This window comes from Scomber scombrus, chromosome 1 (assembly GCF_963691925.1).
Source record: "Scomber scombrus chromosome 1, fScoSco1.1, whole genome shotgun sequence".
Lineage (NCBI taxonomy): Eukaryota > Metazoa > Chordata > Actinopteri > Scombriformes > Scombridae > Scomber > Scomber scombrus.
This window is the reverse complement of record NC_084970.1, coordinates 10551932-10567869: the sequence shown is the minus strand read 5'-3', so window position 1 is coordinate 10567869 and position 15938 is coordinate 10551932. Positions and strand designations below refer to the sequence as shown.

General features: G+C 44.6%; 1 protein-coding gene across 1 annotated transcript in view; it reads right to left on the bottom strand.

Moving 5' to 3' along the window:
- fto (FTO alpha-ketoglutarate dependent dioxygenase) overlaps positions 1-15372 on the bottom strand; it is a 120053-nt gene extending 104681 nt beyond the window's left edge. Inside the window, exon 1 of the mRNA XM_062420271.1 lies at positions 15295-15372. Within this exon, the coding sequence (XP_062276255.1) occupies positions 15295-15372 (78 nt within the window). The remainder of the gene's footprint in view (positions 1-15294) is intronic.
- Positions 15373-15938: the final 566 nt, after the last annotated feature.

Sequence of the window (15938 nt, the reverse complement as noted above, 5' to 3'; positions counted from 1 at the left end):
CAAAAGTCCTGTCCCATTCTCTCTTTGTCAGTCATGTGTACACTCTCTAACACACACTTACATAAAAGCTGCTCTTCCAGTCATCCCAGGGTACGTGTAATTCTGTCAGGTGGAGAGTGCGTGGGCAGTGTGTGTGTGAGACAAAGATGGAGGAAAAGATTGAACAAAATAAAAGGGATCGGACCTCATCTGTTTTTTGAACTCTCCCACTCTCTCCATCTCTCTCAGTACACCTGACAGGCTTACAGAGAGACCCAGGTTTCCAGATCAATCATTCAAAAGTATTTACAAATGCACAAAGCCAGACACGGACAGGTTGGCACATGGCCACTCTGTTAAAGTGCTTTTCAATGTGTCTGTGGTGTCAACATCTATTTCACACTTATCTACACCTCAAAGGGGGGAAAAAGATGTTTCATGTGACCTTTAGCGAGTGTCAAATCTGGAGAGAAGAAGAGAGGGAAAGGAGAGAAAAAGAGGAGGGCGATTTAAGAGATCTGTTGATGTATGCCTTACATAACCTTTTTTTATTTATCTGGGAGAGACGGACTGAGCATGCTCTTTATCAGAAACATACTGGCAGCTTCACACTCACATACGTAATTTCGCACACAGGAGCTGGCCGCTGCATCTACGGATTTCTGCCGGACAATAAAAAGCTTCTCTGATCTCTGCAGGAGCAACTCAGGGTTAAGCGTCTCGTTCAAGGGGCACGTTGAACTTCACGGGGCAGAATTCGAACTAGCAGCCTTGTCATCACAATGAGCTGAACTCTGGGCTACCGCCATGTGCGAGGTTCATTCGCCATTTTGCCTTAATTGTTAGTTTGCAGCCGGGCTATAATGTTTCCATTAAGATTACGTCGATGGAGAAAAGCTTTTTAGTTTTCACCTTCGAATTACAACATGCTTTCATGAGGTCAGCTGTTTTCCATGTGGAATGGCTGGGTTTTAATGCAGACGCAGTCCCTTGGTATTCAGGCGGGGTCCTGTTCAGCAAGGGAAAAGTCAGGGGGGGAAAAAAAAAAAAGAGTGAGAAAATGAGGAAGGGAGAGAGGGGATGGAGGAGAGCGTTGATTGAAAGACTGTGATTAGCAGTTTTCAGCGGGGAATCGGGGGCCACTGAGTTGTTCTAACAGGGTTGTCGCGTCTCGAGGTGCAGTCAAGGAGAAGTCAGTGCTTTAGAAAGCTCCCTCCGTTTCTCCATTTCCCCCTCCCTCCTTCGTTTGCTCTCACCACCCAGCCACACTTTCCTGCCCCTCCAAAAAAAATCAATATGGCTGTGCAAAGTGCAGCCTGGCCCAGGGGGAGGGCCGGTTAGCTGTAGGGGCTGGATGCAGGGCTTACAGGGAGGACAAGAGGCGTCCTCCGGGCCTGTCCCACAGGCATGGTCAAGGACAGACCTGAGGACCAGAGGACTGAGGCCCCCAGATTGCCCTTCCCCTCTTCATCTCGCCTTACACTCGTTTCCTCTCTCTCTCTTCCTCTCTCTCTCTCTCTCTCTCCCTCTCTCTCTCTCTCTCTGCTGGCCGGGCTTGGCTGGCTCAGCGGGGCAGAAGAGATCAATAAGCAGGTGGAGCGTTTAAAATCCCTGGCTCTGGAGGCTGACGTTACACTCCTCAGAGCTGAGTAGACCGACACATCGCTCAGGGCAGAGCAGCTGGATGGATGGATGAGTGGGTGTATGGCGGTCGCACCTGGTCAGGTCATTGAAAGGTTTGTGATTTGTGACAATAAACAATTCAATAGCACTTACGTGGCCATACACAGTGTCTGAGGGGTGTAGAGCCAGACTCCTCGCCCACACCGCCATTGTCTCAACATGACACAGATCAGTAGCATTCAGGTAGTTATAGACTTATACACTGAGGTACTGTATCTTACTGTAAGGCAGTACCTCAATTACTGCAGCAATGATACCATTACTTATAGAATAAAACATCAAAAGTGGCCTCAAAAAAAAGAAGAAAAAAAAAGAAAAACTGACACGTACTGTCTTTGTCAACAGCAGTATTCCTCATTTCCATACAGTAGGCTTGAAGAAGAAGCCTATACATGATGTGGATGAAGCGTGCAAGGAGGATTTCAGTCTTGCCGCGTGTCTCCGTGTGTGAGTGACTGATCACAGTCGAAGTGGCTTGTGTCTCTAATCCAGTACCACTGTTAGGCAGTGCAAAGACCCGGCTCTGTGTACCGCGGCACGGGCTGATCAAACCCATCATGTGACAAGCAACCTCTTCAAATGACGATGATTTCCCAGCTCTGTGTCCTTTCAGCTCCATATTAGATCATCTTCTGACACCAGCGAGTCTGGTACTTCATCTGGGATAAAGATGATGTGCAATCCAACCCGAGGGGTTGAGAGTCAAGGGTAAACGAGGGGCTAAGACACGGGGTAGTGTGCCGGATCGGCTGACAGTTGTGACAATTATCACGTGGTATATTATAACCTTATGTTAAAACATAAGATTTGATACTGTATGTTGCACTGACAAAACACTTCCAAGGCTATTTTGCCGTCAAGTTACAACTCGAGCCGTGTGTCACATTCACACACGACACATAAAATGAGCCGTTTCAGAGGAGAGAAATATCAGGATGATCATACAACATATCAAAAATAGAGTGGATCCTATCTCCTACAATTCACCCAAGAACAGGCCTGAGCTGCTATCAAAATGTGACAAGTCGTTTTACTTTCCTGATGTGTTTCTTCCACGGACAACTAGGACAAACTCTTGAATTATGTGTTGAGTCCTGTGCTATTTTTTTTAAACATACTATTATCAACAAGCTAGAGCAGCGACCTGAGCTTCAAAGCTGACAATCACCTAAGCCACTAGAAAAACATATGGCTGAAAACAGATGTGGCCTGAACATCTAGGACAGGTCTAATTCTATCTCATGTAGTCTTTGACCCAGATAAACTGGCATTATGATGTGACCGCAGATTAATATTGAATTAAGGACTGGAATCATTTGTGGCTGTTTACACGGCCATCAGCCTGTCTTCCTGGAATCCTGAGGCAGATAAGTTTTCTATAATGGCATTAGCCAAATCCTGAAGTATAGCAGACGGCACTTGTCTTGCTTGAGAAGCCACCTCATTTCTTTATTTATTTTTCCTTCACTCATTCTGAACAAAGGAAAATATTCTACCAGGAATTGAATGGCTTAATCCTCTTTTCACTCTTCCCAGTAGCTTGAATGGTGACAGATTAACACGCTGGAGGTTTACAAACCCAGCCATTTGAAAATGTAATTGCTGGTGGCACACTGCATGCATGTGTTTAAGTTGAGGGTTAATATTAAAGCTCAAAATACACACACAGACACTCCAGTCAGGAGGGCCAGGTTGGGCCAGACCCAAGTCACTGAAGCTCGGGCAGGACGGACTCTTCTGTCACGTACGTATCAGAGAGTTGCAAGCTGTCCCAAACCCACGCTAGGCGCCATAGTTACTGTTCACTTCTGCTAATTATTACAGCCAATCAGAGGGGTTAACGGGGCGGAGCCTGGCCAGACCATGTTCTGGGGCATTTAACAGCTGGCAGGAACGGAGGTGAATGCATTACACACTGTCCTCATCCAATAAAAATAAAACACCCTGACATCTGAGGTGTACTTAGCACAGAGGGGAAGGAGGCATGGAAGGAGGGAGGGGGAAGAGGGTGTTGGTGGAGAGGGGTGAAGGGGGGGAGAGCAGATAATAACATGATGTCCAAGTGCCACCTAGTGACAACTTTCCAGCCTCTCTGGTCTTCAAAAGCTTCAAAACATCAGGGGTAGGGGGTGGATGGATGAGGGCCCGGGTCCAGGAGGAGCTGGCTCTGTGTGGGTAATTACATTCAACTCAAAAGACAAATTCAATTTCAGGAGCATATTGTTCTATTCATTGTAGAACACCACAGCGAGCACTGACTCTCCATCTTAAACCCTTCAAGTTTCAACTCAAACTTCTAACACGCAGTAAAACGATGAAATTCTAAAATTACCCCCCCCCCCCCCCCCCCCCCCCCCCCCCCCCCCCCCCCCGCTGCACTGGCAGGCTGGTGGCCCTGGGCTCCTAGGTCCCCTCCCCTCATTAGCCCAGGTATAAATCACACCCTGCCAGTGCCCAGAGGTGAGAAGGATGAGAGTGGAGGTGAGCTTGAAATAATGCTTATGTCACGACAGGTCAGCCCTCCATTATGGCCGTTTCAAAAACTATTAATCTTGCTTGTAGTCGGTGGCCTAGAAATAATTACTTCATCTAACCCATGTAATACAGCATGACCAGCAGTCGAGCCTGGTCAATTTGAGGCTGGCGAGGCGGGATGGGGGAGATAGGAGGGTGGTGGAGAGAGACAGAGAGAGAGATGAAGAGATGAAGAGAGAGAGAGAGAGAGAAAGGGGGGACAGCCACAAATTACCAGGCCCTGTCTCCTGCTACCGGGTGACTGATGTCCTGCTCACTTCAGCTGTGGCCTTTTACACTCTCAACACTGATTTAGATAGATACACACGCACGCACACTCCAAAAGGCAGATGATGTACAATCACACGTATGTACGCACCTTAATGAATGATTAAACAGAGACACATCGCGCGAGGAACGCACAAATTATTTTAACACGAGGGTTCAAAGCCCTTTCGCAATGAGATCTCAAAGATTCACAGGAGATAAAACTGAATTTGATTTGTTTCAGTTGGCATGAGTTACTTACCCTTAGAAAATAAAACTGGCTGTTGCTAAACACAACGATGATGAATCTGATCAACAAGTTTTTAGATTTTCCAATTCAATGCCATAATCCCTTAATTTGATATGGAAAGTTGATATCCTGACTAAACTCCTGAGTAAATTGACAGAAATGTATTTTGAAATCGAATATGTTAAAAATACACTGCCAAAATATGCACTTCCAATGTTGGAAGCTTTAAAATTACATACAGGAATTAACACATTGGCATCAAGATTTTTGGGATCTTGCATAATCCATCTTCCCTCCCTCATTGTTTCTCAACAGTGCCCCCTGTAGTAGCTCCACAGCTGCAGGCACATCCTCCAGTCTCATACCCAAAGCCACAGGCAGACACAAACACAATAAAAGACGGCTTTTGGAGAAACCCATACTGTGAGTAAACATAGGAGCTAGTGCAAACTCAGCCTCTATGAACGTTACAGGAAGTATGTATGGAGTGACATAAATAAATGCAGCCCTCCAGTGGCTGTCACAGCTGGCATTGCAGGTGCAAATTTAATTAGTCAAGGTGAAGTCTCCCTTGTTGTCTAGAGGGGAGGGGGGTCCTCACCATGCACGATTGTAAACACGCGCTATATCCTAATCAGGTGTCACCGCCGCGTTTGATCAGCCCGCGAAAACTTGTCATGAATCCCCGGCAGAGAGTGGGCCGAGGGGGGGAGAACAAAGGAAAAGAGCTGTCATGAGAGAACAGGGTGGTGGTGGTGATGGCAGTGGTGGTGGAAGAAGAGAGTTTGCCCATTAGCAGTCTCTGTCGCCTATCTCGCTCTCTCTCTCCCCTTCTCTTCTCTCCTCCTCTCGTTTCCTTTCATTCTCTACGTGGCTACCTGCAGCACACACCTGACTGTATATACCGGCGCACTCGGCTCTACGCCTGTGCATCCACTCCGAGGAAATCTCAACCGCAGCTGTCACGCTCGCGCTTCACAACCGAAGCCGACAAAGCTCCTGAAAGAAAACCCCAAAGTAGTACACTACTTTTGTTTATCCCCCCCCACCCAAAAAAAACACACACATGTACAGAGATACAAGCTGCGCTCGTTTTGTTTTTATCAAGCGCCACTCTTAGTAGCGGGGTCCTCCTATTGGAAAAACCTGGAGAACTAGAGGCAGACTTGCTGTTCTCCTCCCAGCCCTGCACCTCCAGGCTGCACCGAGGCAGTGCACAGGAACACACGCGCCATTAGATACTGTTTACCTTTTCAGTTTGGGCGATATTGAATACATTAGCCGATTGAACCTCATAAGAAACACAGGCGAGTGACAAGGCCCAATCGTCTTTGCGACTACCATGGTAACTGAGATTACAGGCTAACAAAGAGCAGACAGGGGGAAAAAATATTTAAAACCCGCATAGTGATACATAAATTAATTAAAGGACAAAAAAACAAGTGGAGAATTAAAGTTGGAACATCTGTCAGCGACTTAGCTTCCCAACGTAATACCAGTGTTAGAACATTTATACCCTTGAAGTTAATGATCCCCTCTTTAATTGACAGTCAAGGAAAACTGGCTGCGGCAGCATCCTGCCGAGACACCGATAAGAGGCCCCCTTCCCCCCTCCCAAAAATAAAATAAAAAAAACAGTTTAAAGAACCTTGGCACTAATCCCTATTGTCATCCCAGCGCAGCAGAAGGACTTACAAACACAGATAACTCCGCTGAAGCTGTCTATTTCTCAGGAGTTATGGGGACAGCCGAGCCGCTGCGCGTCTCAAATCAGTCACTCAGATTAGCCCAATCCCTCTCTGCTGTCAGTCAGCTGAGACACTAGCCTGTCACCGCATTTACATGAGTCCATCTCATATGTGACAATGCCCCCTATATGTGACAATGGCTGCAAGGAAGGGGTCCACTTCGCCTCGCAGATAGTGGGGTGTACAGTATGGCTGTTGTTGGATTAAGCTCACGGTGTTCGCTGTGCTCGTGTCTCCGCTGACACTCCACAACAAGTTTAAGGAGTCTTAAACCATTGCTGTTTTTCCTCCGTCGCTGAGAGAATGTGGGAGATGTATGTCAGATGAAACACATGCAGACACCTACACTGACAAATACACACACTGGGATCAACTTCAAAAAACTTTACGACTGTTGTCTGAGAAAAAAAAAAAAAAACCACAAGCTTAACTAGTGTGTCTTCCCCCAAGTTGGCTTCAAGCATGACTTTAATCCACCTACTTCACTTAACATTATGATGCACAAAGAATAAAAAGGAAAACAACATAAAACTAAGTATGCGCTTTAGAAAAACATCTGGATCAGTCTCCATCTTAAATAAACACAATAATGATGGAGATTAAAGGGCTAACCCTAAAGAGAAATCTCTATAAAAGCAAAACTAGATAAAACATAAACTTTGGGGCGTCAAATTTATGAGGGATTAGCTCCTGCAGGGTATGAGTTTGTACTTTTAAATGAATGTGTGGTACTTAAAGGCACCTGAGAGGTTGCAGTGTGCTGACTGCTTGTTATGCTTCTGTGATTCACTCCTCTTCAAACAGTCCTGCAACAAATGACAGTGGATGCCCTCTACATAGCAGGGGCAGGGCAAGCATGACACAAGGGTTGACAAGTGAACCCTCAAACTCCCTAACCCCTACCCCTGCCATGGCACACGCGCACACACACACAAATAGCCCTGAAAACAGCCCAGACATGACCACTCGGCAGCCCTTTGTAACCCCTCCTTGTGTTTTTTCTCTCTCCATCTCACTGGAGACAACCCTCAATTCAGGACCGTTTTAGCCAGGCAAGTGGATGTGACCCGCTGCCCCCAAGTCAGGCTCATCTGAATAAACAGCTGAGGAAACAGGCAGAGGAGGGAAAATCTGCCTACATTATGATAGGAGAAAAGAAGATGGGATTCAGCCAAGGGGCTCCTTTCTTTATGCACGTTTGATCAAGTGCTTGACAGCGCCGGTGGATGGAATTACGGACTGTTGAGCAAAAAGTTGTGGTGGGGGTGTGTGTATGTGTGTGTGTACGCGGTTCAGTCTGGACAGCTGGGTTTCCAAGGCCTGACAGTGTTGGGCTTGTGACAAGCCTGCCGCACCACACCACCACATGCAACGCGCAAGCCGCCCACCAGCCTTTCGCAGTCCATCACTCAAGACGGCCGAGGGAAGTGCCGTGAGAAGAGGTCAGACGTGGAGGAAAGAGGGGAGGAAGGAGTGAGGAGAAGGAGGATGAGGACCAAGAGGAAGGAGGGAGGGCTGGTCAGGGGTTAAGTGTAGAGAAGACAGCGATGAAAGGCAACTGTCATGCACCAGTGCTCGCCCAGGAGCACCTGTCTCGAGAAGAACATGCAAAGTGTGCCGGTCACGTCCTGACAATACCCCCACTTTTAACACACGCGCACACACACACACACACACATACAAGCTCTCACGAAAAGGCTGATGCTCCACCATTGGAAAGGCATCGCCTTTCTGACAGCATGCCAGTCAAGCTGTCGTTGGCTTCTTCGCATATATGCAAGGAAAAGTTAGGCTGATGAAGAAAAAACACACAGGGGCTCAGAGGAAGAATCACTGAGACATGAACAGACTACCTGAAGTGAGCAGACACTTCTCAAAGACTTGATGCAGAGTAAATGCTGGAACGAGCGATACAAAAAGCTCTCTGACAAAAAAAAAAGAAAAAAAGATCCAGGATAACTATGACACCCACTCCAAACTTAAAGCTGGTCCAGTTACATCACAAGGAGTAAAAAAGTAAAAAGATTTCTTCAGAAGCAGTTTTAAGCTTAATAGATATGTGAAGAAGACGGGTATGAGTTCAAAGGCTAACATTGTAGCTAGGAAGCTTCTTTGGTAATAAAACTAGACGGAAAATCTAAGTCTCTGGCACCAACACTCTCCAATACTCACCTATAACTACTGTAGTTATTATGTTTGTTTTTACAAGTAAAAACTGCTGGTTAACAAAGACGGCCAACTGTATATACCTCCAGCTGGCTAAGCTAACACCAATGCTAAAACCTGGCTCTGGGTAAATAAGGCACTTCCTATGTTCATCCTCCACCAAGCAATAAGCCAAATGCCAACTATTTTAACACACTTTCATTGCCCGCGTTTATGGAAAAGAACTTATGATGTACAAATTAACAGTTACTATTTACAGAGCCTTGTGAACCTGGACTCCTGCAGCTTTTGTGAATGAAGGGTTTTAGACTTTCCATTGAAACCAGATGTCGGGCAACACCGTAGCAGTAGGCACGTTTATTTTATTGGAAAGGTGAGTCATTACAAAGGAAAATAAATTTACAAATAAACAGCATGAAGACTGCTCGGTACTGTGCAGGTGGCTTTGCATAGTGAAATCACTTTTATTGGTGTAGCTAAAATTAGCTACAGACAGGGCAGCTATGTGTTGAAGGTAGCATGAATTATTACTGACATTTTTGCTTTGGAGGCTGAGACGGACAATGTCTGATCCAGTATTGTTAATCTTTCCAATTTTATAATATAATATTGAAGATCATATATTTTTGTGTGTGTTATGTTTTCTTTGTATTCACAATAACAGCAGCTAGGACATACAAAAGTTAGTAAGCACACACACACTTATGCACATACAATGCATTCAAACTGATATCTCACATTCACACACGTCAAATTACACAAAACCCCACATATAGTGCACATTCACACTCATGCCACCAGAATGCCAAATAAACAGAAATAGAAAATAACGACTCCCCTGGATCATACCCTCGAGTGGCTAATGAACCCCCTGGAGGATCTAGCCTCTGTGTATGAGGTGAGAGGGTCATTCCCATGTTTATTCAGCACCAGTCCGATGAGCCAACACCATCTATTGATTGAACTGATTATTCTATGTCTCTCTTGTGACGGGACACATGCATGACACATGAACCCTACTTGAGCGGGTCACATTCGATGTAATCTCATTGAATCTGACGGCTGATCTGGTCGGCCGGTTTGCATGATCCACGTCGCGGCCTTGTTTGCGAATACGTTGACATCCGTGGCTAATGCTTCAACACTAATATGAGGTGCTCGGTAGGGGCTGTCAGACACGTAAGCTGTCAAGGGCTGTTTGGACAATCCTAGTGACTGCTTCCATAGGAGAAAACCCTTAAGGGTGGTAAAATGGTAAACATAACGATATAGCAAATGTTTGGTACCTAAAGTGTTAATTCGCTTGCAGTATATTTTTTAATGTTTTAATAATTCAAGCTTTAATATAATTTGTTTTAATTTGGGAAGAATGTTGCCCAAGGTAAGTAAGGTTGCTGCTATTTTCTAGAGGAAATTAAACTAAGCATGGCTTCAAGGGTGAAGGATTGGTGTTATTTAATTTAATGGAAGTTTGTTTCAGATTTTTTTCATTGGTAAAATTATTTATCAATTTTGCATCTTGCCTAAAGAAGTTGGGCTGTGTTTAAAGTAAAACCGGCAATCAGTGATCTGTTGTGGTGGGAATATGGATTCAAATTTGTGGTTAATCTAACTCCAACATATTTACAGTAACATTTTTTTTTTAATATCAGTGATTATTAAAGTGCATCGCCCCTTTTAAATAAACAAATCGAATGTTTAAAATTAACAGTAAGAATGAAAGCTATGTCATGGCTGTCCGTGTCTGCATTTGGATATGAATGGATATGATTAAACAAACAGAGCACAGTGAGTATATGTGCATTTGCAGCCGCAGATAATTTTAAATTGTAGTAACACACAGTAGCTGGCCAGTCAAAGGTGAATAGATGGCTGGCGGAAACGTGTCCTCATGACCCTCTCAGTTACAGTGTGACTCACTGTGGTGTTCAATCACAAAGCCACATCAAACCGCAAAGCCGAGCATAAGACTATCTCTGTTTTTCCATTTAAATGTTTAGTAAGATCACAGGTGCTCTTAAGCCCATATGGGAGTCCGGGGCAGGCCATTTTAGCTACGTGCTCTGAGATAATGCAGGCCGGGCTGTAAAAATTGATATCCTTCCAGATGTAAACCAAATGTAGACATCATGAACCTTTAAAACGTCATGCGTTCAACACGGAATGCTGTAAAAAAAAAAAAAAAAAAAAAAAAGGTGGTAGGAAGTGAAGGAACAAAGTGAATGGTTTCTCACATTTATAGAGAGAAACTAATCCAGCCCTTATTTGGTTAATGACAGAACATCATCAACAGAGAACCATCTCATGCATCATAAACTGTAACTTAGTGGGTCATTTCATTGCCAGGAAACGGCTCGCTTATGTTTAAATGTCCCAAGCCACAAGACATATAATTTGTGTATTTAATAATGTCACTAGAGACAAAGAGGTGCAAAACAATCCCACGTTTTCCATTACTGACAATCTCCTACGCTATAGCTGGTAAACTTCACATAAATATACACATTGAGACTACCCCGAAAATGATCTCACCCCTCCAAAACAAGTTATGACTCTATGGCATCGAAACTACACAGGAACATAAATTCATCACAGCTTTAATGCATTGCTTGTATTAGTTAAAAGAGAGGCTTGACTAACATAGCTGATCCATAAACACCTCAGTCCAAATATATGAGCCAAAGATCAAATAGGCAAGACAAGGTAAAGACATGTAGAGGAAAAGCTCAGCCCCAGACTAATCAGCCCCCTCCCAACACTCACACAACCGATCAATGAAAGACCCGGGGCCACGGTCCTGCGCTATATTACACACCAAAACTTCATATTCATTCATTGATTTTACTTTTCAGAATAGTATATCACTGAACTCCAATGGGAGCGAAAAATAGAGGCCGGGGCTGAGGTCAACCCTCGCGTGGACGGATGTTTGCACAATATTGATGGCTCACGTTGAAAGAAATGACTAAATATCTGGATCAATATCTAGTTTCCCTAGCCACGACAGGTTGTTCCAGATGGAAATATATAAATACATCTTTATGGCTACTGGAGTGGCTCTAACGAACAGGGCTAAATGCCCCCCTTAAGGTAAACTCTTTGATTAGCCAAGGCCAAAGGTGACTACAGGGGTCTGCTGATGCTAGGATGCCACGCTTCCAATGGCCCGAGGATGCTAATGCACACAGGGGCCCAGTAAAGGAGCCAAGGATATGACAGGTCACAGGCCCTTGGCAGACTGCTCTGTGCTACCTGACCCTCCTATTCATTTGTAATAATGATGGGCCCAGGCTACACCATTCTCTGTCATGTTCACATAAAGCCACTGTGTAACCAGAACTGGGAATAGGAGGCCCACTAAAGTTAGGCCTGAAAAACAAACTTGCACATGAAACTCAATTTTCAGTCACATGAAGTGAAAATGAATTAGAGTTAAAGATGCAAAGCACTTAGTAATCAACCGAGGCCAGAGGTCTCCTGAAAATCCTGCACCCTGCTGCTGCTGGTGACTCCACACAAGCTGCTTGCTCTTATTTACAGCACAGCACAATCACTGAGAACAACAACAAGCACACAGCTTCCCATGCTCCACAGCAACCAATGGGGCCATAAAGAAGGAGGAACCACATCATTGCCTGCTCCTTAATTAAATGAAAGCTGTTAGGTTCATTTGCCTCCTTTTCTTACACATTGAACTGGCCAGCCCACTGCTGAAGACCTCCCAGACACCATCCCTGCTTGGCCCTAAATCACGACTGAATAAACGGCCCAGTGGGTCCCTGCTGGACACCCAGCAGCCGCCCAGCGGCAAGGCCAGAGCAGGGCATGTGGTGGATCGACACCTCGCCAGCGATAAGCAATTCTGTAGAGGATTAGCAGCATGATAGCCTGATCAATACTGTGTGCTCAGGCCATTAGGAATGCAGTGAGGAAATGACCCCCTCCGGTAATAAAGCAGGGCATCTGGGTTCTCCTTCATTTGCCAGCTCCATTAGTGTAATGGTATCATTATCTGCCACAGCCGTATTTTTCTGAGACCTGGCTTTTCCACAGCTCGACCAGCGGGGGTCTGATGAAGCTGTGAGAGCCCCCATGCCGAGTGTTCACCATTCTGGTATTCTACACAGAGCCTAGGTGTAAATCCAGCTCTGTTGGAGCTTATGTGCTACCCTGCCTTAGGTATCCGTACCCATGTTTTATGTCAGCACCCCAACACTATTTCTCCATTATTGGCTCATTAATAGAGCAAGCAGCATGCAGCTTGGGTTAAGAGGGAGAAAAAGATGGCCGGCAGAGTGCAAAGCTGCTGAATGTGCTGAATGTGACACCCCCCTCTTGCTAAAACACAGGGCCTGACATGACAGGACGTCGGCATTAGTCGCCATAAATCGTTTCCTTTACACTAATTCACGAGCTAACATTTTGTGGGGGAGAATTGATTAACCATGTCTGGATGTGTGGCCACATAATCAGCTTTTACCTCACTAGTTGTTAATTTAACAGAATTGCCAAGGGAAACACAAACCATTTTAATGAGTGTTCAGAAATTAAATACCCTAAACAGCTTGCACTAGCTGCCACAACCAGAGCAAACCAATGAGGCTGATCTAAGCAATGGGCTGGGCTGAGCCCAGGACCTCACAACATCTGGTGACCCTGTGTGATCATTACTTAGCCTGCCGCTCACACACACACTTCCTGTTTCGACACAGCACTTTATACTTGTCATCACTGTCCAAATGGCGAGCCTGCATCAAAGACAGCATTAGAACATCGGGTTAAGGGACAGGGTCAGTGCTGTTTTCACACTTGCCAAGACATGAGTGGAAATTCATCCAATGATGACAATGTTGATAAAACATAATGAGATGTTTTTAATTCTTTGGGCACATGGTGAGTTGAATGCTGCATTGCAACGGTAGCCAGTAGGGCATATGGGCAACGTACAAAAGTAGTCAGTCAACCATTTTTGTAGTTGAAATTACAAATAAATATGCTTCTATGGTAAACAACATATGATGGATCAAGTCAATGAAAGTGTGGATGAATGTGGACATGATGTGGTTATTTTCCACTGGGCACTCCTATTCTGTTTCAGTCAGAAAATATATAGAGACTATGACATCCCACCTGTCACTGTATTATACTGACCTGCAATGGTGTTTTTTTTAAGGAGTTTGTGTATTCATTTGGCACTAATCTGTCGGTGCTTGCATTCCCTAACTCAGAATGACAGTGGACCCATCATAGCTCATCTTTCATTTTGTGCAGCAATGCAAACAGACTCACTTACTGGATAACACAACCATCATATCCAAGTTATTAGTTAAGATAATAACTGTATCATTATACAACCACTGATATTACAAAAACTGGCCAAAATGCACACAGCTCACTTCTTGGCTCCTTTGCAGTCATAAAGTCATTTTGAAATTACAATTCCTCTTGCTCATCCTTTTATTTATCTAAAGAGAAAGGAAGCTAAGCCATTAGGTCTGTGCAGTGCTGCCTGACTGCCCGAGGGCCAGCTGGAATGAGTTTTCTCTCTGAGCCGCTCATCTGGCCGCCATGGCTGCTTTCATAAACAGGAGGAACCACGTCCTACATAGTTTCACTGCTGTCTAACATGATCCAAACACATGTGCCACAGCAGACGGCGTCCAAGTCAGAAGATAAGAGGAGAAACAGACAGAGAGGCAGACAGACACACAGACAGATGACTATGGGCGAAACACAGCTCAGGATGCCTTGGGCACAGCAGAGCCCTTTTCCTTCCTCTCCATCAGTAACTCCTCAAACCGCAAACAGCATAGTTACAGTTATACAGGACACAAAAGCCTGACTAAGCCCGGGTCAGCACGAAACACAGTTACACACACACACACACAACAGTTGGTCCTCTGAGGTTATGAACGCATGCATCCCTTCTCACATGTCACATTATCTGCAAATGACCCTGCAGAAGTCTACTTTTCACACCTCAGCAGACTCTACAGCTTGGCACACTGTATTTAGAAAGGTGAAATCACAACATAGCCTATTCATTATTATTTCCACTGTACATCAGAGAAGCAGTGAATCTATAGTAAAAGCCTGCAGCAGCTGTACACTGCTGGATTGGCACCTTGCCAAATCTGAGATGCACACACGCACTAACTTTCCCATGTGTCTTTACTGTTGCACTAAGCTGATCTGTTGCTACTATACGATTAACACTTGATCCAATGTTACTTATTGACACCAGAATGAATACATTAAGCTCTCACGTTGTTTCATGTTGGTTTATTGGTCTGTTTGTTTATATTAAATATTTAGTAGCCAAAACCTATAGGATAGTTATAATTCGGCTTTTTTTTTTAACCAATAGCCTACAGGCTGTTATTCATCTCCTACTTGATATGAGAAGTCGCCAAGACGTTATTCTTCAATCTACAGCGTCTTATCAGCAGTGTATTTACGTGATAACACCGTTTGAATGCAACTGTAATTCTTCATTGTGGCAGACTGATGGGGGAAAAATGGAAAACACAATAAAGGAAACAGGCAAGGTGAGGTATGCGCTGACGTTCGCGGCTTTCTAGCCTTCAAAATGCCGCCAGCAGCATCACATAAGGAGCGTTAGATATTCAACGAGCAACAGGGCTTAGAAATATGCCAGACCTAACGGAGAAATAACGCTATCAATACCTTTCTTCTCTTCTCCCCCTCACTGTCACCCGATCTTTTCATGTTCCTGGAGTTGTGTTTACACTGCCTCGCTTTCATTAGGGGAGACGTTGGTTGTTGTAGTACACGAACAAATAGTACCACGACCGATTCTCCTGACAGGAAAAGCAGGTCGCTATCAATCCTTTCAGGTAATGTCGACCATACCCCCGCACTCAATGTTTTCTGTGTAAAATGTTGTATTGTACAAATATGCTTGACGGAGATGCTGAAAACGAAGCGAGAAGAACTACAAATCCCAGAGCGAGGGCGTGCTCGAGGCGGAAGTAGCTTTCGACGTGCTCTAGATGTTGCACTGCGCAGGTGCAGCGCAGGTACAGATCAACAAAGTGCAGATTATGCCTATCAATATGGTTTTAAATCAGCGACTTTACTTAAACAGCTCTATTAAAATGGCTGTGGCATTCAAAGTTACAAAACTATGAAGCAAATACCCAAAAAGAGCTGCTTCTACTGTACAATACCAGCACTCATTCATATTTTTTATTATTACTATCCTAGAAGTCGATACTGGAAGTATTTGTTTTAATATAATATCATACATTTGACATTTGGAACTTTTTAAGAAGAATAAGGAAAAATGTTTGAATATTTTTTCCAAAATA